The sequence below is a fragment of the Monodelphis domestica genome, chromosome 3, assembly GCF_027887165.1.
Source record: "Monodelphis domestica isolate mMonDom1 chromosome 3, mMonDom1.pri, whole genome shotgun sequence".
Lineage (NCBI taxonomy): Eukaryota > Metazoa > Chordata > Mammalia > Didelphimorphia > Didelphidae > Monodelphis > Monodelphis domestica.
Window position 1 is genome coordinate 27,545,030 of NC_077229.1, and position 21,884 is coordinate 27,566,913.

The 21,884-nt window shown below is 48.4% G+C and overlaps 1 protein-coding gene across 3 annotated transcripts in view; it reads right to left on the reverse strand.

Annotated features, from left to right (window-relative positions):
* Positions 1 to 14,153, reverse strand: part of ANKRD13A (ankyrin repeat domain 13A) — a 45,600-nt gene extending 31,447 nt beyond the window's left edge. The window contains exons 1-3 of one of the 3 annotated variants that reach the window (XM_001378236.4): positions 13,614 to 14,153; positions 1,621 to 1,753; positions 708 to 832 (exon numbers count right to left, since the gene is read on the reverse strand). In XM_001378236.4, coding sequence (XP_001378273.1) covers positions 708 to 832; positions 1,621 to 1,753; positions 13,614 to 13,712 — 357 coding nt within the window. In that variant the 5' untranslated portion in view covers positions 13,713 to 14,153. Of the gene's footprint in view, positions 1 to 707; positions 833 to 1,620; positions 1,754 to 6,596; positions 6,772 to 13,613 lie in introns of those variants that run through there. The other 2 variants (XM_007490409.3, XM_007490410.3) reach the window with 2 other exon arrangements.
* Positions 14,154 to 21,884: the final 7,731 nt, after the last annotated feature.

Sequence of the window (21,884 nt, forward strand, 5' to 3'; positions counted from 1 at the left end):
TATCTAGAAAATTAATTTATGGGGGCAGCTAGATGGCTCCCGGGTTCAAATGTAGCTTCAGATGCTTCCTAACTGTGTGACCCTGGGCAAGGCACTCAACCCTCACTGCCTAGCTCCTACCACTCTTCTGCCTTGGAACCAATGCATAGTAATGACTATAAGATGGAAGGTAAAGGTTAAAAAAAATAATAACTGATATGGAGCCTCATTCCTCTATGACATCAGAGAAATGAACATGTTAGGCTGGGTTTTGGTTTTGAATGAGGGGCGGCTGTCTCCCCTGGCTTCCTTCAGGCCCCAATCCCCTGCTACAAGGAGCCTCTCCTGGGTTCTCTTAGTGCTGGGGCTTCCCTGTGTGTATCTTGTATGTGAACAGCCGTTTGTGTGCTATCTCCCCCATTGGCCTGGGAGGGTGGCTGGGGGCGGGCGCTTTCTTTGTATCCCCAGCACCCAGCACCCAGGAGGCCCTTCATCAGCGCTTGCTGCCTGGCCTTGGGACAGTGTCTAACAGGTTGTGGGGGGCAGGAAGACCTGAGTTCAAGTTCAGACAATGCCACAGATGAGCCAGCTAAGCTGGGCTGAGTCCAGACGAGTTTCTGACCTGCACTGCATGCCATCCCCGTGCCAAGAAGGGACAGCCTTCCACAAACACACATCCCATGAGCCCGTGATGTGTCTGGCTGGGCCGTGGCCTTGATCTCACCTACCTCCAGGATCTTCTGGAGCAGCTCCGGGACCCCTTCCAGCGCCATGGATGTGTTGTGGTAGTCGCGATGCTGAAGAATGGTGTACACCATTTCAGGGTCTCCGGTGCTCACTGCTTCATGTAAGACTGAAACCCCAAATAGCAAAGCATTGAAGTGACCACAAAGGGCAGCCCTATCTGCTCTCTCTCCCCTCCGGGACTCCCTCCCTGGGGCAGGCTGCCACCCCTCTGTGATTAGGCCATCTCGTAAGGGAGCTCTGTGTCCTTGCCGTTAGACGACACCAGCTCCCAGGTCTAGCCCAGGGCCCGTCCTCAGCAGCCTCCACTGGCCCCACGGAGCCTCCAATGGTTAGTGGATGGCTGACTAGAACAACTTCTGCCTGAGGAGGGCGGACGAGAGCCAGCAGGCAATCTCTGTTCACTGGGGACCACCTCGCTCAGCAAAGCAGGAGGGACGAAGTCGTGGGGGCTTCTTCCTTCCTCAGGCACACCCCAGCCTACACCAACAAACCATGTCCGCCTCTCGGTTCCCTTTTTGGGGGTGGCTGCCCTGGTGTGACTCAGGCGGAGCATTGGAAAGCCCTACAGCCAAGGATGCTCACTAACGTGCCTCAGGAGGAGCCTCCTATCACCCGTCATCTCTGCTCCGGCTGCTCCTTCTGTGAGGATTCACAACAGAGCTGCTGGATGGGGGGCCTGGTGGCCAAGGATCAGAACTCAGACGGCTCTGCTGACCCTCACTAGCAGCAACACTTGGGGCTCTCTTCCCTCACCCCTGTCCCTCTGGTCCCAAGAGAGAAAAGACAGAAGCAAATGACATTTCCCCCCAATAAAACGGTGATTTGGGACTGGCTCTGTGCTCAAAGAAACTGACAGTGAAGCTTGTTGGGGGGGGTGTTTAAGTCTATGCTTGCCTGTCCATCCCTGACGGTTCTCTTTGGTGACATCTGCTTTGTGGCGGAGTAAGACTCTAGCGGACTCCAAATGTCCCAAGGAAACGGCAAGATGCAGCAAGGTCCGGCCTCGGGGGTCCAGGGCTTCCACATTCTGTTAAGGAACCAGAAGGACTTCTAAATAAGCTGGGTACATACACTGGCAAGAGGCTCAACTCAAACCCAACAGTAATCTCGCATCCATGACTGCAATGGAGGGCTGCCTGCACATGCAAAGGGGCTTCGTTGGCATTCAATCATGTCTGACCTGGAATGCAGCAGAGCTTTTTAAATGGACAGAAACACTGAAATGCAGAACAGGAAGTACCTGATTTTAATCAAACTGAAAGTACAGAAGACAATTTTGGTATGAATATAAGTGCTGGCAGCCAGCTGGACTTCCCCCAAAACCTCACTCCCCTGATTATGTGATGAGGGAGCGGCAATAAAAACCAACCCAGATCGATGGAGGGGGATGGATGGGCCCCAAGGACCGGGAGAGTGATTTGTGAGGTGCGGCCAGGGAGGTACTTATGCAGACCTGAAACCTGGGCCCCCCATCCTGACTCTTCTCAGGGTCCCACGTGTTGGGCTTTCATTTATTCCCTCCCTCATCACTCTTCTCAGCTCCAGCTTCAGAGGGTGGACTCAGGGTCGGAATGGAGACCTCAGGACATTACTCCAGTCCCCTCATGGGAGGGGGGAGAAAAGAGGCTAAAGGAATCACTAGACCAACTGCCTGGAAAAATGAGGCCACATGGGAAAAGGGGGTGGCAGATCCCCAGTCAAGCCTGGTGTCTCCTTCACTCCGAGCTGATCTCCATAACCCACAGCCAAGAGCATGGGCAGCTAAGTCTGTCACAACTCTTAGCACTCTCAGGGCATCTGGCCCTTAGGATGGATCAGACTCACGTCAAGACAAGGGAAAGTAGAAGCTCATGAACTGAGAGCTGAGCCTCCTAGGATCGCTTTCCAGTTAAGGAAGCCGAAGCCCAGATCAGTGTGCGACTTGCCTGAGGTCACCAGAGGTGGGGCTTGAGCCTAGGTTTTCACCATCGCTGATCTAAATAATGATAATAAACATTTCTTTAGCACCTACTATGTGCCAAGCACTGTGCTCAATGCTTTATAAATATCATCTCATTTGATCCTCACAACAAGCCTGGGAAGCGCTATTATTATCCCCATTTTACAAATGAAAAAACAGGAAAACAGAGGTTAAACAACTAGCCCAGAATCAAACATCTAATAAGTGTTTGAGGCTGGGTTTGAACTCAGGATTTCCTGACTCCAAGCTTAGGTCTCTGTCTGCTGGGCCACCTAGCTGCCCTAAGGAGACAACTCTTAGGGACAAAACCAGGTGGACCACACAGAAAGAAGGAAAAGCCAATTGGGCATCAGCAGCTATAAGAGGACGTAGGTGCCCAGGAGGGTTTCCCTATGCATAAAGGACAGAAAAACTTACTCACAGTGGCTCCCAGTCAGCCTCCCCTACCCCCAGCTCTGTCCTCTTCAGTAAAACCAGCACAATAAAGCCAGCATCACAAGATTAATGTTTCTCTCTCTTACAATAACAGCAAAGGGCTTTGCAAACCCTCCAGTCCAATCCAAATTTCCGCTATCTTTTTCCTGCTCGCCTTCATACTCCCTCCCCCATCTGAATTCGCCAGCCCCGCTGAAGTGAGCCCTGCAAGTCCACCCAGTCCGCTCCCTCCTCTCCACTCCCCCAGCTCTGGCCCAGGCCACCATGTCTTACAATTGCTGTCTTCACCTGTTTGAAGAGGTGCCACTTGGAAGAAGGACTGATCTTGTTCTGCTTGACCTCTGAGAGCAGAGATACTGGGCACAAACTGGAAAGAAGCCATTGGGCTTGGGAGAAAATGACCGAAGGGAACTGTCCAAAGGCACAATGAATGGGCTGCCCCAGGAGGTACTCTCTCTCCTTACTTAGAAGTCTTCACCCAGGGACACCCAGGGAAGGTAAACTGTAAAGGGACTGAAGGATCCACACAGGTGGGATTAGATGTTGGCGAAGTCTCTTCCAATGCTGACCTGGTGATTCTCACCTAGATTACTTAGTAATAATCTCCTAATAGGGCTCTTCTCCCTCTAATCTGTCCTCTGGACACTGTCGCTGGATTTCGCTCCCTAAATTCAACAATGAGTTGCTACTTTGTCATTGTCCAGACTTGTCACAAGATTTTCTACCTGGAAACATTTGTTCAAACTGTTCTGACATCTTTTCCCCTCATTTCCGTCCAATCCTAATCGTGGTTCAAGGCCCAACTCCATTCTTAGCTCTATGAAGCCCTCCCTGACTCTTCCAGCTAAATCGCTCACATTCTATAAGAAAGAAAACAGCAAAATGGCCGTACAACTGGCAAGGAACGGGGAGGGGGGCCATCGACTTAGACTGGTTGCCCCCAGAAAAGATGCCCACCCTTCTTAGACGGGGGCTACAGATTAACGTAGCTCCAGGTCATCTAAATAGGAGATCCTTGTCCTGAGGCCCCACAAACGAATGTACTACGAGAGGGGCTGACTGAGTCTCATCAATCTCGCCAGAAATTAAATGGGAAGCCAAAGAAGCCATGCCTCAATGGCCAGACGGCTCATAAATCCTCCTCGAAGAGACAAGGAACAGTCTTCCAAGCTGGGAAGCATCAAGCATTTGGGACCAGCTGGCTGGGGCTCCTTCATATTTCAAAGCCCCCCAGGAATACACCTCCTGCTGACGCACCAATCTTTTACAGAGGATGAGGAGGGGAGAGATATTCTAAACCTACAAAGAATCCAAATTAAGCCAGCACAGGCAGAAAGACAGATGAGCAGAACGCATCGAATGCAGAAGGGAAGAGTCTATTTCTGGCCCTTGCTCTGCCTATCTCACCCCCTGGATCAGCTGGCCACGCTTATCACTCAGATGCTTTTGTGGGAGATGCCAATTTGGGATAAGGAAGCTATCCGAGGGCCTCAGTAAAGCTTCCATTTTCACTTCCCATATGAAAAGGCCTCAGTGCAAATTTCATTACAGTTAACAGACAAGTTCAGGGACTTCCATGGTGACACAGTACTCCAGGGCACAAGGGCCTCCCTTATTTAACTTTCACGTCATCCCTACACAGCAGTGCACCAAGCACAGACACTCCAAGGCTGGGAGAGGGGATCTTCAAATCCGTCCATGCTGATAAATCAGCCTTCCCTAACCTAGTCCTGGTTTCAGCCTCAGCCTAGGCAAAAAAGGATTCCTCTACCTAAAGAAACTGGGGGACGAAATGAACTGAACTCTACAGATCTCATGTGGACAATTACTCTGGTTAGCTGACCTTCTACTGGTCAAAAGTTCCTGGCTTAGGGGCAGCAAAGTGGCTCAGCGAAGAGACAGACAGGCCTAGGGACGGGAAGGGGTTTGGGACTCAAAATCTGGCCTCAGACACTTCTGTGTGACCCTGGGCAAGTCACTTAACCCCCACTGCCCAGCCCTTACCACTCTTCTGCCTTGGGACCCATACACAGTATTGAGTGCAAGATGGAAGGTAAAAGTAAAAAAAAAACCCTAGCTGTATGACCCTGGGTAAGTCACTTAACCCCCACTGCCCAGCCCTTACCACTCTTCTGCCTTGGGACCCTTACACAGTATTGAGTGCAAGATGGAAGGTAAAGGTTAAAAAAAAAAACCCTAGCTGTATGACCCTGGGTAAGTCACTTAACCCCCACTGCCTAGCCCTTACCACTCTTCTGCCTTGGGACCCATACACAGTATTGAGTACAAGATGAAAGGTAAAGGTTAAAAAAAAAAACCCTAGCTGTATGACCCTGGGTAAGTCACTTAACCCCCACTGCCCAGCCCTTACCACTCTTCTGCCTTGGGACCCTTACACAGTATTGAGTGCAAGATGGAAGGTAAAGGTTAAAAAAAAAAACCCTAGCTGTATGACCCTGGGTAAGTCACTTAACCCCCACTGCCCAGCCCTTACCACTCTTCTGCCTTGGGACCCTTACACAGTATTGAGTGCAAGATGGAAGGTAAAGGTTAAAAAAAAAAACCCTAGCTGTATGACCCTGGGTAAGTCACTTAACCCCCACTGCCCAGCCCTTACCACTCTTCTGCCTTGGGACCCATACACAGTATTGAGTACAAGATGGAAGGTAAAGGTTAAAAAAAAAAAAACCCTAGCTGTATGACCCTGGGTAAGTCACTTAACCCCCACTGCCCAGCCCTTACCACTCTTCTGCCTTGGGACCCTTACACAGTATTGATTCTAAGGCTGAAGGTGAGGGTTTTTTAAAAAGTTCATGACTTTCTCCTTCTTACACAATGTCCCCCTGAGGAGGCCTGTGGTCACCAGACTATAGAGGTTTTCACAGGCTCTAAAACCACAAGTGATTTCTTTAGGAGGTCCAGAAACAGAACAAGGGGGGCAGAGATCTTCTCATCTTTGGGGCAAAGGCTGCGGGAATACACCAACCCAAACCAGCTAAAAGTGAATTCAAAGGGAGCAAAAATGTCCCTGTTGGTGGCTGGAAAATGTCACTCTCTGCCAACAGCTATCAGGGAAGAGAAGCTCAAAGATTTCCATTTGTTTCCAAAACAAATTGTGGAACATCATGATATCTCCCCAAAATACCAACCCAGCCCAAACAAAAGCTAGAGGACAGGGAGGTCATTTCTTGTTCCCCATCAGAACACCAATGGCTTCAATTAGAGGCTAATCTTCAAGGCCACGTGGCCAGTCGTGGATGGCCAAACAGATGAGGAGTTTGGCCACTCTTTCTGCTAAATGCTTTCCCTTTGGGAAGCAAGTTGTTCAGTGGAAACACGGTCAAGACGTCGGGGTTCAGGCGGGCACACGGAAGTTCAAAAATGCCTTTAAAATCCCCTTCAGCTAGAGAAGCTTTTATCCTGTCTTTAGTGTTGTTCCTGGAACACCACTACATTTGGGGACATTCCCACTCACGTGATGGAAGCAGTGAAAGAAAGGAAAGCAGGGACTCTGGCAAATCCAATGTCCAGGCTTGCTGGGAGGCTGCCGATTAGCCCGTCCTTCCTTCCTTCCTTCAGACCAAAAAGCCACTGGGCCCAAAGCACACATCTATGCGGAAGCTCACGTTACATTTCAGAAAGCTGCTTCTTCCCAAGCAGAGTCTATTCAGGCTCACCGATCCCTAGTCGGATGAATTACAGCTGAAACCCAGGCCCGGTTAGAGGGCCACAGGAGACACACATCCATTTCTTGAGCTCTCTCCCGACCAATTTTGATTGCTATTCAGTCACTTCCGCCACATCTGCCTCTTTGTGACCTCATCTGGGGTTTTCTTGGCCCAGCTGTGTAACCCTGGGCACGTCACAACCCCCACTGCCTACCCCTTCTAGCTCTTCTGCCTTGGCCCCGGTACTCGGTATTTTCTCTAAAGCTGAAGGGAAGGGTTTGAAAAACAAGAAAGTTCTTGACTTTCTCCTTCTTACTCACTGCCCCCCTGAGGTCTGTGGTCACCAGACTACAGAGCTTTTCACAGGCTCTAAAATCATAAGCGATTTCCTTAGAACGTTCAGAAACAACACAGGGGGGAGAACGGGGGTCTCCTCTGGGGGGCAAAGGCCACTAGAATACACCAACCCAAACCAGCCAAAAGTGAACTGGAAGGAAGCAAAAATGTCAGCATTGGTGGCTGGAAAATGTGACTCTGACAATAGCTCCTGGAGAAGACATCCTGGAGTAGTTCGTCACTTCCTTCTCCAGCTCGTTATACACAGGAGGAAACGGAGGTAAACGGGGTTCAGTGACTTGCCCAGGGTCATCCAGCTAGAGTCTGAGGCCAAATAGGAACGCAGGAAAATGAGTCTTCCTGCCTCCAGGCCTGACCTGGGCCCCACCTAGCTGCCCCTAGAGCTAGTTTATACCCATAATACAATCTGGCAAACAAGTAGCATGTAGTGGCAAGCGTCTGGGATTAGGAGTTAAACTGTGAGACTTACTATGGTGTGACCTTGAACAAGACGCAGACATCATCTCAGCGGGGTGGCACCACGGGCTGGGAATCTGCAGGCCCGGAGTTAAATCCAGCCTTAAACCCTTGCCGGCTATGTGACTCTGGGCAAGTCACTTCCCATCTCTCGTCCTGTTTCGTTCTCACAGCGCTCACCTCCCAGGTTACAGGGAGGATCAAATGGGATAATAGTTACAAAGCACATAGCACAGTGCCTGGCACACAGCTTCATAAAGGTGTGTTTCCTTCCTAGTTCAATTCCTTCCTTTTTCAAATTGGGAAACTGAGTCTCCAAGAGGTTCAACGACTGGCTCAAGATCACACAAGTCGGAAAAGCCGGCTCCATGGACCTGTTCATCTCGGGGGAGACCCCCGAGACCCTCTTGCCAGCCCTCATTCCACCGAGGAGAAGCCTAGGGCGGCAAAGGCCTTGGCTGAGAGATCCTGGTCACCCCAGCTGAGCGTGCTGTGCCTGTGTCCAGGTGTGATCGGGCGCTGCCGTCTGCGACGATGGGCGCTCCGGAGAGAGAGCTCAGGAAGGCTCCTCACGCCCAAACGCCCTGCCAGCGACCCTCCGAGAAAGGCAGCCCGGACGCTGCTGGCTCGCCTTCCCAGGCTAAGCACTGAGCACGGCCTGATGAGCAGAGGAGCAGGCGTTCGTGCCTGTCCACCGAATGGCACCCGCACACCCGTTACCTGGTGGCCGCGGCTCAAGGGAAGTGATAAGGCCCAGGCACGTACTTTCCACTGAGACAAGCTCTACCCAGGAAAAGTATCAAACGCTAAATGAAGAACGGGAGCAGCCCCAACACAAAACGAGCCGTCACCGCGCCCGAAACAAGCGGCAGAGGGGCTCAGCGGGCAGAGCCCTGGGCCCGGAGCCAAGACCTGCGTTCCAATCCAGCCTCGCACTAGCCACGTAAGCCTGGGCAAGTCACTTAACTTCTGACTGCCCGGCAAAAGGGCCCGCTGGAGAAGGAGAAGGCAAAGCAAGGCAGCATCCTTGCTGAGAAAACCCCACCGACAGCCACGGTCTCCGCGTCCCCCAAATCGGATACAACCCACCGCCACCACCAGACCCTAAACCCCTCGATAAGGAGATCGTGGCCGGCGTGAAGGGAAGCCTCCCTCATGCCTTTCACCTCCATACACACTCGGGGTTGGAAGAAGCCTCCAAAGGCCCTCCAGCAGGGAGGGGGCAGCCCTGGCCCCCGCAGGCCGCTCGGATGGCTAGGAAACCCACCTCTCCCCCGACCCCCAAACTCCGCAGCCCCACCGGTGCTCCTGGTTGTGTCCCCAGCCAGGCCGACTCCCCCTGCCCCCCCACCGGCCCTCTTGAAACACGGAGGAAGTGGCAATGTGACATTTGCCACCTTCTCTTCTCTAGGCCCGGCGTCCCAAGCGGGCATCCTCTCTCTCTCCCACCTTCTGCCTCCAGGCCGGGCACCCGGGCAACAAGCCTGAAGGAGGGCCCGCTCGGTGGGGAAGCAGCAGAGGAAGGCAGAACGGCTGACTTACAAGATCAGTTCCCGGCAGGAACGCTGGTCTCTTGGTTTCTCCTGACCACTCCGTACCCATATGGCTGTTAGCCTGTCGTCTCCCCCACTGGACTGTGCCATGCCCTAGAGAGCAGGCCTCTCCCTTTCCTTTCTTCCATCCCCAGTCCTTAGCACAATGCCTGGCAAAGAACAGGTACCCGAATGGCACTGAGTGCCTATCAGCCTGCAAAACAGATTCACACCAGGAAAATAATCCAAAATAATTCATTTTTTGGATTAGAGTATATATGCATTCTTTAAATTATCTTCCCTCTTAGAGTCAATACTATGTATTGGTTCTAAGTTAGAAGAGTGGTAAGGGCTAGACAATGGAGGTTAAGTGACTTGCCCAGGGTCACACAGCTGGGAAGTGTCTGAGGCCACATTTGAACCCAGGACCTCCCCTCTCTGAGTCTGGTTCTCTATCCATTGAGCCACCTAGCTACACTGCATTGTACAGTTTCAATTCTATGACCACATGGATGACTGTTTGAGGTCAAAGTGTACCAAGAACCTTTAGGGAACAAAATTCATTTTATTACTATCAATTGAAAGGAAATAAAATGACTTTTCAACTAAACTACATTTTCCTTTACAAATTAAGACCCAGTTCATTCCTCGCGTTTATGATTTAACAAAGAACTATATAAGGTATCTTCATTCCACTCTTTACCCTTTGCACCCTTGGGAAGATATCTGCTTACTTCCAAATGCAAGAGCTAAACTACCTCCAAGTTATAACTGAATTTAGAACCTATTCCCTAAGCTCCTGGGCCCCAGAGATAGACCCAAGGACAAGATGAAATGAAAGAGCCCCTTTTCTCAGAGCATTTCCATTCTGGGCAGGGGGAGGAGGCAAAATCTACACAGATGAGTAGCTACAGAGGACAGCAATCTGATCTTTTGAGAGACTGAAAAAGAAATGCAAACAGGACAGAAAAAAGATTTGTTTCAGCCAATGGTCCTTATCTGTTCCGCCTTGTGTGTGCAAATGTACGCTCTATTTAAATGCAAAAAAAAAGTGTATACAACATTATACCTAATCATTTTAAGTGAGAGGAAGAGAGACTACTAAGGGGAAGTCAGGGCATAAAAGGTCTTGGGAGGTGGCATCTGGACAGGGCTCAAAAGAAGAAGCAGGAGACAGTGGTGAAGAACAAGTATGAAGACACGAGAGGCCTGTGTTTCCCCGTCTCTTCCAATTCCATCTTAGATCTGTGGCTACTTACTTTCTCTGTGTGTGTGTGTGTGTGTATGAGCAAGGAGATGGACAGACAGACAGACAAACAGACAGACACACACACACACACACACACACACACACGCCCATCATAGACCCCCATTTCTCTCTCTCTCCCTCCCCCCTCACTCTCTCTCACACACGTCCCCATCCTAGATCCCATCTCCTCCTCTCTCTTTCTCTGCCTCCTCTCCTTCTCCCTCTCTCCCCACCCTGCACACATACACATGCCCATCATAGGCCCCATCTCTTTCTCTCTCTCTCACACGCACACTCACACGCACACTCACACGCACACACACAAAGAATCAAAAATAACATGCTGCTGAATGCTTCCACTATTTAACCCAGACAGGACCTCGCTCTCAGAGCAGGTACCAACTCCCAGCTAACCAATCAAAGACATCAATGTTCACTGACATTCAGCCCTAGCAATAAAGGCAAGCCCAGGAGGGTGAACTGTTGGGTGGGAAATGGAGAGGTGAGTGGCCAGTCCAGGATTAGTGAATCATTTGGACGGGGACATGTCAAAGCATCTCCTCAACTGTTCTGCCTAATTAAAAGGGATGAACCTTACAAAGAAACTCGACCAGTCTGGGCAGAGGAGATTCATGAAACAAGTACCAACCACTGTTCCGGGGGAGGCTCCTGGTTCTCAATGGGTGTCTGAGTGGTTTTGCACTGGGCTGTCTCAGGCTAACTGCAGCAGGCACACTGCTGGCAAGGAGGAATGCCCATGCTTGCCAGTAACTTTTCACTCAACTGGGTGATGCTTAGGCTGCGGATTTTGTTCTGCCAACCAAATGAAAATCAATTGTGCTTCTCCACTAAATTTTCCTGATGACCTTAGGGCTGCTTGGGAGCCAAGGGATGACCTGTACCTATATTAAGAGACTAGCTTTCCGAGGCTACAGTTGGATGTCCAATTCCGGTCTGAACTGCTCACTCCTGGAACGTCTATGGTGCCAGGCTGTAACTCGGACAACACAATACAACAACAAACATTCATTAATACTCACTGAGAGACAGTCTAGTACAGTATACAGAAGACTGGTTCCAAGCTCCAAGAATTACTGGCTGTGTGACCAAAGCAAAGTCAACGTAAATCTCTGAGCCCCACTTAAAAGGGGCAATAATACTGCCCTCTCGATCTCACACAGGTTACTGAGAAGAAAGTGCTAGCCAAGTATGGTTTCTTATCATTTCTCAAGCTAGACGCTGGAGGAGACAAAAAGCTAAGAGTCAGGCCCTGACCTCAAAGCAGCCAAGTAAAGCGATAAGCCTGCTGATGGACCACACAGACAAGTCTACTCCAAAAGATGCCACTCTGAGTGCATTTGAGACAGAACAAAGTCCATTGTGGACTCTCAAAGAGCTACAAGGCCCCAGTTTTTTCACTGGAAAGCTGAAAGGTTGAAATGAATGAACTAAAAGGCATTTATAAAGCAGTTCCTACATGCCAAGAACACTGACAGTTCCCAAGGTCCAGAGTCACAGTATCTCTGAGCTAGAAGGAGCTTGGAAGCTATCTAGTCCAGCCTCCCTCCCATCATACAACCTGGACTAGAAGACCTCCAGAGACCAGACAACTAGCTCATCCCCTCTTTGGACAGCTCCCAGGGCCAGGAAGGCTGCCATAAATAGGACCCTTCCAGCTCCCTATAGGACTCCTTTGAGCATCAGGGTCCCCCTATGAACAGAAAGAGACCATCCTTCAGGACCCCCCCAGGCTCACAAGGCAGGTAGCATCCTGGTGCCCCACTCTCTCTCCCCCTAAATCCAATCTGCTGCCAAGGCCTGTCTCCTATGTCACAGCTCTCTGGTACAAACAGGCCCCGGGCCCTCACCCTTGATCTGCTACATCAGCTGCTGCTCAGGGGTCTGCCTGTACCAGGGCTCTCCCCACTCCAGTCCATCCTTCATTCAGACACCAAAGATATCTTCCTAAAGGTCATATGTGGCCATGTCACCTCCTACTCAGTAAACTCCTTCATTCCCTATGACCTCCAAGACCAAAGACAAAATCCTCTGGATTTCAAAGCCCTAATTGCCTATTCCTCACCTTGACACTCATCTCCTGCCTCTGGACACTTTCCTGGCCATCCCTGGCTTTCTGGAGTCCCAGCTAAAATCCTGTTTTCTGCAGGAAACCATTCCTAATCTCTTTTAATGCCAGTGCCTTCCTTTCCTCTGTTAATTATCTCCTATTCATCCCATCTATCGCTGCTTGGTCCATCATCGTTGGCACGCTGTCTCCCCTGATAGACCATGAGCTCATCATGGCAAGGGATCGTCTTTTGCCTTTGGATTCTCACACAGTGGGGAGCACAGTGCCCAGCACATCAGAGGCATGGAATAAAGTCTCCTTGACTGTACTTGGCCCAGATGGCCTCTTAGTTCCCCGTCCACTCTCAAGTCAATCCCTCCCCCTCTCCACCTGGGTACATACAGGGGACTGGAGGACCTCCCTCCACTTCAAGGATACCCTTCCCCACTCCCTGGGGAGCTGCAGACAGGGTCTCCTGCAGCTCTTGACCCCAAGCCACTGTGGAATTCAGTTTCACTCACCAGCCTAGGGCCCCTGAGCTCAGCTTCCTCATATGACCCTGCTCTGGGGTTTATTCTCCCTTGCATCAATGGCGTCAAGGACCCCTGCTGCTCTTCGTTCCAGGCCTGTTCTGGGTTTCAGTCCCCTCTCCCACCCCCCACCCCCCATTCATAGACAAGGTCCCTTGAAGCTCTTAGCCCCAGGCTCGCTCTGAGACTCAAATTAACACACACATCCTTGCATCCATAGAGTCGAGTTCCCCTGCAGCTCCTGATCCTGGTCCCACTCTGGGACTCAGTTTCTCCTTCTGTCAACAGAGTCGGGGTCCCCTGAAGCTCCTGACCCAACCCCCCCTGCCTGATTTTCTCCCCTGCGTCCTTTGACTCCGGGTAAACTACAGTTTGTGACTCCAGGCCCCTCCTGGGCCTCAGTATCCCCCTACATAAGTGAACTCGAGGTGCCCTGCAGCTCCTGACCCCGCCTCCCCTTCGCTTCATTTCCCCCCTCCCCTACATTAATGGACTCGGGGTCCTCTGTAGCTTGTGCTCTCAGGCCCCTCTGGACCTCAGTTTCCCCCCCTGCATCCACAGACTAGGAGTCCTCCGTTGCTCATGACCCCAGGTCCCCTCTGGGCCTCAGTTTCCCCGCTCAGCCCTCTCACCTGCCCGTCCAGCGCCTTCTCCAGCTGCCGGTAGTCATTGTTCCAGACCAGGGCGTGCAGGGGGAACTGGCTGCTGGGGCCGTCGCCGCCGCAGGACATGCTGAGGCCCCTGGGCCCCTGGGGGCCCCTCGCAACTCCGGGGACGGCGGGCCCGGCCCGACCCTCAGCTCCTGGCCCTCTGCCTCCGGCCTCCGTTCCCCGGCTCACGGCCCTCGGCCCTCGGCTCCGCTAGCCCGCTGCCTCCAGCCGCCCCCGGCCCCCGGCCCCCGGCCCCCGGCTCGGCCGCTCACAGCCCCGCTCGCCTCCGCCCCGACGCCGGCGCGCTCCGCCCGCGACTTCTCCGCCCGAACTGTCCCAAACAGGGAAGGGCTGAGCCAAACTATCTAGGGCCGGCCGGGGGCCGGGGGGAGACGCTACGTGAAGCTGCGCAGACTGAGGATCCTCCGAGGCGTTCTGGCGCCCGAAGGCGAGTTTAGAAGACGACAAACTGCACCCAGAGCGGCTTGCCCCCGACTCAGGGCGCTGAGGCTAGAAGCCCAAACTCGGCTTCCCGCGAGCTTCCAGATCCCCCCTGCCCCGAGAGCCCCTGTTAGTCTAGTCCACAACTCGGGCTCTTCCATTGGCTCAGCATCGAAAGGGGTGGAGAGAAGGAAATGGGTAAAACCATTCAAGCAACTTTGGCCCCGCCTCAGCGCCTGATGCCCCAGCAGCCATATTGGGCAAGGGCGGATTCTTTTGTGATTGGCTAAGAGCCTCTGCGTACTAACAAGGGGAAATTTTTAAATTAAAAGGGGAAGTCACTTCTAGAACTGGGTTAAGGATGGAGATGGGGTCGGGGTCGGGGTGGGGGTGGGGGTGGGGGTGGGGATCTCACCACTTACTATGTGCCAGGCACTGCGCTAAACACTGGGTATGTAAAAAGAGGCGAAAATTCAGTCCCTGACCTCAAGGAGCTTACAATCTAACGGTAGACAACATTCAAGCAAATATATATGTAAAATTTGTATATATTGCATTACACATATACAATGTTTATATTAATGTGTTTATGTTATATTATACATATTAAGTATGTAATATAATATTTATAATTTTGTTATATATTATATTAATAATATAGTATGGGTTGATATAGTATGTTATATATTAAATATACATAGTATATTTAATATATAGTTATCTATACCATATTATTAATATAAGTATTATATATATAAACACTATAAACTTTCATCTCTTTTTTGAAGAGGACCAGTGGTACTGACTGTAATTGGATTTAAGTGAGGGCAGAGTTGCCCAAAGTCATCAGCCTCTCTCTTTCAGAGTCATAGACAAAGTCCAGTGGCAAGACAAAAGCCAGGATGCCTGGGGACAACTTGGGGAACAGTGAATGTCCTTGACCTCTTCTATGTTTTGATGTCTGAACAAGCTCTAAGCACACCACAGCACCTGCTTTAGCCACTTTCATAGCCACTGGAACAAATTGTCCTCTTTTCATTCCACTGGGAGAAGTCTTCACATGGTCAAGGTAGACACCCACACACACACACACACAACTCACTGAAGGGTTGGAGACCTGTCCATTTTGTTTATGGAATCCTCAAGTTGGCCCCTATCCCTTGGGAACTTGCCTTATGGGAAATCCTAGACTGACCTTGTCTCAGATTAAAATAAACCTTAAAGCACCCAGTGCTCTCAGTTTAGATAGAATTAGTAGATACATAATCAAATCTTAAGCACTCTTCTGTCTTTCAAGTTTCTCCCATTGCTTTTTTTTTTAATAAAACCTTTACATTCTGACTTAGAATCAATATGGTGTATTGGTTCTAAGGCAGAAGAGTGGTAAGGGCTAGGCAATGGGGGTTAAAAGACTTCCTCAGGGTCACATAACTGGGAAGTGTCCAAGGTCAAATTTGAACCCAGGACCTCCCATCTCTAGGCCTGGCTCTCAATCCACTGAGCTACCCAGCTGCCCACCAAACTCCAATTTTATTTTATTTATTTATTTTTTTTAAAACCTCACCTTCTATCTTAGGATCAATACTGTGTATTGGTTCCAAGGCAGAAGAGTGGTAAGGGCTAGGCAATGGCGGTTAAGTGACTTGCCCAGGGTCACACAGCTAGGAAGTTTCTCCCATTGTATGAGAGACCTCTTCCAGGTAGTCCAGCCACTCCTCCTTCCCTTGTCTCCATTGTAAGTCTGTCCTTCTTTCCCCAGAAGATATATAAGACCTCAAGTTCTTTGGCTCACTGGAAAGCCCCCTTATGAGAGTTCCAGAGTTTATCTGTGTGCTATCTAGTGCATGTCGTGTAGAACATGGTCTTCCTTGTCCTGATTAAAGACTTGTTCTTTCTAACTCCTTTAGTGGTTCTGAGTTTTTCAGTGGTTTTATAGAAGTGCAGCCACTGTGCACCTTACAGCCTCTTGGAGCCACAGTTGAGAGCTGGGTGGCAGGGGGACACTAAAAGTGGATGAGGAGCCCTGGAAAGGACTCAGCAAGCCTTCACAAGAGGATGCTAGTCACCCCTGAACACTGAATACACTAGACAGTATAAACAGAAAATAACTGAAAGAAGGAAACCCCCTGAGTGAAAAGGGTTAGAGGTAAGATTTTAGTTGGAACTTAAAGGAAGCCAGAGAGACCATTGTTGGGAGCAGAGGAGGTGTTTGGGAGGCTAAAGACTAACCCTTGGTCCTGGGAGGGTGGCCTTTCAAGAATGACAGACTCCAGTGGACACCCTTTAAAGATAGAGAGATTTATTTAGGCTGAATGGTCGGAGGCAGCGTGCAGGAACAAGTGCCTCCCTGAATAGAGAAAAGTTCAGGATTTTTATATCCTAAAGGGATGGGGTCTAAGTGACTTGGAAGGGAAGGATGAGGAGGGAGATGAACAATGAGAGCAAACAATGCTTTAACAATGGATCCAAAGAAAGGATGAGTCTGGAGAGGTCTCTGATACGATGGGAGAAACTTGAATACGTTGGGGAGAATAAGTAACAGATGCCTTTGGGTCTGGGGGCTTAAACACTGATGACATCCTGATCATACAGGTAGGTCTGGGGGCAGAGTACAAGTACACATCCCTTATGGCATCCTGATCGCGTTACCCATCTGGAGAAACCTGTTTGGGATCATACGTGATGTTTGAGATGTAGCGATCCTAACAGTGGGTAAATTATCTGGAGGAACCTGATGTGTTTGAGATGCAAACACGAGGCGTCCCCTCATGCTCGGGCTCTTAGGGCTACTGTAAATGCATGCAAAGTTTAGAGGCAGAGGATTCCATGTTGGTTCAGGTGCCAGCCCTGCAAGGTGAATTCCTCATGGAATCTTTGACCCGGGATGTCTCTAGGAATTTGGGCTGTACGGGGAAGCCCTGGTGGCCACCACAGAGGGAGAGCCATCTGGGCATGGGGGACAGTCAGAGAATGCTCAGAGCTGAGAGATGGAGAGTCGTGTTTATGGAACAGCCAGCATCACTCAATCAAAGAATGCCTGCCTGGTGGGGAGTAACGTACAAGAAGACTGGAGAGGTAGGAGAGAGCCAGGTTGAGAAAGGCTTTGGATGCCAAGCAGAACATTGGGTATTTGCTCCCGGAAGCAATGGGCAGCCCCTGGAATTCGTGGAGTGGAAGGGGTGAGGATGGAGGGTGGCAGGACCCCACATTTCTTTTAGAAAATTACATTAATGACTGGAGGATGAATTGGAGAGGGGAAAGGCTTGAAGGGCAGCCATTTGAATCCTGAGGCTAAAGAGCCCAACTTCCTCGCTTTACAAATGAAGAAACAGCCACTGGAAAGAGAATGGAAAGGAATAGACATTGATCCAAAATCGTCCATGTAGAGCATGGAAGATTCTGTGTTTTAACCCAGTTCTCATGGATGCTTCCCTCCTTCAACTTTCCATCACGGCCCCTCTCTAGAGAGCCTGGCATTGTTTTTCCTCTCAAGATTGATCTCAGTTAACTTGCAGCTGTTCATCCGGCTAGCCTGTCCGTCGCCATTGCTTCCCAGCTGCCCATCGCTAACTATGCCTCCCTGTTTGCTGCCTCCTCAGATGCATTCCTAAAGCATTCCTTCTGCCTTCTTTGCTCCAGCTCTAGACACGACAGCTGGTCGGGATCCTGCTGGAATCCATTCTCCACACCGCAGATTCAGAAGCTATTCTATTTCCATGAGACCAATCATTACAACTGATTTTGACACGGCACCTTAACGCTTGCCAAGAGTCTTACACATGTCTCACAATAACTGGATGGAGGGAGCAGCTCAAAGAGTGTTCCCATTTCACAGATGAGGAAACTAAGTCACCTGCCTGACACAGGGAGGATTTAAACTCCAAATCCAACATCTGATCTTACTCCCCTCTTGCTTGTTAACCCAATTATCTCCTGGCAAGGAGAATGGTATGCAACATAAGTAATATAGTACCCAAATGAAGAGCCTGGACAAGGCAGTCGTATGCCAAGGCAAGACTTGAAAACTGGGAGTTTTATCTCAAGATGCTAAGCTTGATTTAGCACTGCCCCCCCCCAGGCAATGAGGGGAAAATGTCCTAGCATGAAAAATGCATGTAATTATAAAGATTATATTATGTTATGTTATATTATATTATATTGTATTGTGTTATGTTATGTTATATTCATTAGATTGCTTTATTATTATATTGTATTGTTGTATTGTGCTATGTTATGTTATATTTATTACATTATGTTATATGTATTATATTATATTATGTTATATTATACTATACTATATTACATTATATTATACTATATTATATTGTGTTGTATTGTATTGTATTATATTGTATTATGTATATTATATTATATTATATTATATTATATTATATTATATTATGTTATGTTATGTTATGTTATGTTATGTTATGTTATATATTATGTTATGTTATATTATGTTATGTTATGTTATGTTATGTTATGTTATATTATATTATATTATATTATATTATATTATATTATATTATATTATATTATATTATATTATATTATATTATATTATATTATATTATATTATATTATAATTATATTATATTTTTGTGGCCTTTCAATATTTCATGGTGGTATAGATAGAAATGACCCTCACTAGAGGCATTGTAAACTAGTCTGGACTGTCTCTGGAGGAGGTGGATTTCCCTTCCCCAGAAGTCTTCAAACTAAAACTCCATGACTACTGTTGGGGATTATGTAGAGTCAATCAGTCAGTGAATAAGAAGTTATTAAGCACCTACTATGTGCCAAACACCATACCAAGGGTTGGAGACACAAAGCCAAAAAACAAAACAGTGCTTGGCATCAAAGAGCCTCCAATCAATCTATTCATCAATTAATCAATAGACATTTATTAAGAGCCTACTATGTGCCAAGCACCATGCCAAGGGGTTGGGGAGTATAAAAAATAGACACAAATCCAGGACTTCAATCCCCAGAATGCCCTGTAATCTCACTGAATTCTCACGTGGGCCGAGATCGAGAAGGGATTTAACCTGATTGCAAAGGCTTTTGTGGTCTTTTTGGACTTCCGTTTTGGAGCAGAGGCATCTAGGCCTCTCTGGCCTAGGCACGTGTTTTCTTATCCTATATTTTCTTTCATCCTTAATCTTTAATAAACCTCATAAAAATATAATACTCCTTGCAGAGAGAAACTAATTTCTACCTGCTTCAGTCTCCCCTAAATTTTAATCTTTACAGGAGACAAAGATGACAAATAAAACAGTGCTTGACATCAAAGAGCTTCCAATCCATCTATCCATCAATTAATCAATAGACATTTATTAAGCACCTATTATGTGCCAGGCACTATACTAAACCCCAAAGATTCAAAAACAGGCAAAACACAGTTTCTACCCTCAGGGAGCTCCCAGTCTAATGGGAGAGGCAATACACAAACAAATATATACAAAGCAAGCTAAATAGAGGAAGGAAATAGTTCAAAGAGGAAAAGTCCTGGAATGAAGAGGAAACAAGTAAGGCTTCCTATAAAAGGGGGGATTTTAGTTGAATCTTAAAGGAAGTCAAGGAGGTCAATTATCAGAGCAGAAGGGGAAGAGTATTTCAGGCATGGGAGTCCGCCAGAAAAAATTCCCAGAGCCAAGAAATGTCTACTTGTTTATGATCAATCTATTAACATTTATTAGACACTTATTATGTACCAGACACTGTGCTGGACACAAAACAGTCCCTGCCCTCAAGGAGCTTCCTTTCTGCCACTACAGAGAGTCAACAGGTACCCATAAAGTTTGTTCAATTTTTTAAACCCTTACCTTCTCTCTTAGTCAGTTCCAAGGCAGAAGAGCTTAGGGAAGGGCTGGGCAATAGGGGTTAAGTGACTTACCTAGGGTCACACAGCTGGGAACTCAGGACCTCCCATCTCTAGACCTGGCTTTCTATTCACTGTATGGTTGTATGGTTGGTTGTTGACCTTAATACTCAAAAGAGGACCCAAACGACAGTTTTGGTGATATCTTGTGCCTTGAACATAAGTTGGATTTAAATGAGGCAGACTTGCACAAAGTCTCTCTCTCCCTCTTCCAGAGTCACCAAAGTCCAGTGGCAGGACAAAAATCAGACCTTGGGGTCTTCTATGTCTAAGCATCTCCAGTCATTGGAACAAATTGCTTTCATCTGCCCATTTTGCTGGAGGAAGTCTTCACGTGTTGGAGGTAGACACTGGATGAGTTTGTCACTTAACCTCCACCTGGTTTTACCCGACTGTGGTCTCTGCACATGCTCCAGCTTCTTGGAGTTCAGGGTGAGAGCTGCGTGAAAGGTGGGTGCCAAAGGAGGATGAATAGCCCTGAAACGGGCTCGGCTGGCCCTCCCACCAGAGGTGCTAAAGATTGATTGAATATGCTGTGGATGTTTAGCTTGGAAAATGGTCTTCAAGAGACGGGTATCTTATGGGTCGATGGAGATAGAATTGGGGATGGAGACTCTAAACCATCACCCCGGTGCAATTATTATTGATACTATGGAAATAGATCTTGATCAATGACACATGTAAAACCCAGTGGAATTGCTCCTTGGAGGAGGGGAGTGAAAGAACACGAATCTTGTAACCATCGAAAAATATTCTTAATTAATTAATAATCAAATAAATAATAGAAATAATATAAAATATAAAATAATATAATAAAAATAAAATAATAAATAAATAAATGAAATTTTCCAGATTAAAAAAAAAAGGAGAGAGAGATGGGTGTCTTCAAGCATTTGAAGGGCAGGCACTTAGAGGTAGAATTAGCTTTGTTCTCTTTGCCCCAGGACAGAACTAGAAGTCATCAGAGCACAGGGAACTCTTTGAATGATTTCCTATTCATGCTATATGTAGTTTGCTTTGTATAGATTTATTTGAGTATTGTCTCCTCCATTGATTACATATCAGGAAAAAACTTCCTAATAATTAGTGGGATCGGTAGCTCGATGATTAGAGCTCTGGGCTTAGAATCAGAAAGATTCATCTTCCTGAGTTCAAATCCAGTCTTAGACCCTTACCAGCTGTGTGTGTGACCCTGGACAAGTCACGTCCTCAGTTTCATCATCTATAAAATGAGCTGGAGAAGGAAATGGCAAACCTCACCAGTTTCCTTGCCCTCACGGGGAGTTGGACAGGACTGAAAAATGACTGAACAACAACCGGAATGAGCTGCCTCAGAAGGCGGTAGCTTCCCCCGTCCTTGGAGGGCTGCAAGCTGGACCACCACTCGTCAAAGCCATGGATTGGCCCCAGGTCTGCTCGGCCTCTGAGGTCCCTTCTAACTCTGCAATACTGTGATTCCAACTGCACCAAGGAATGCATCGAAGTACGTTCTGCCAGCTCCAGATCTTTGGGGATGAAGAAGCTGCTTTCAGCTGGCCAAGTATGACTCAATCAACGCTGGAGGATTTGAGCACTCTGGAGAGGATGAAGCCATCCTTTCTTGGCCATCCAGCAGGAAGAGCTGAGGAATACTAATGACGATAATAATGGACATTTCTCTAGCATCTACTCTGGGTCAAGCACTGTGCTAGCATTTGTATTTTCTCACTTGATCCTTGCAGCAACCCTTGGAAATATATGTTGTTACTATTATTATCCCCATTTTACAGTTGAGGAAACTGAGGCAGGCAGGGGTTAAACAAGTTATTTAAGGGCACACGAGATAACCACGGATCTGAGGCTAGGTCTGAACACAGGTCTTCTTGACTCCAGCCCCAAGGCTCTATCTATTCCCTCTCAACAATGGTTAAACAATTACACTTGACTAAGAA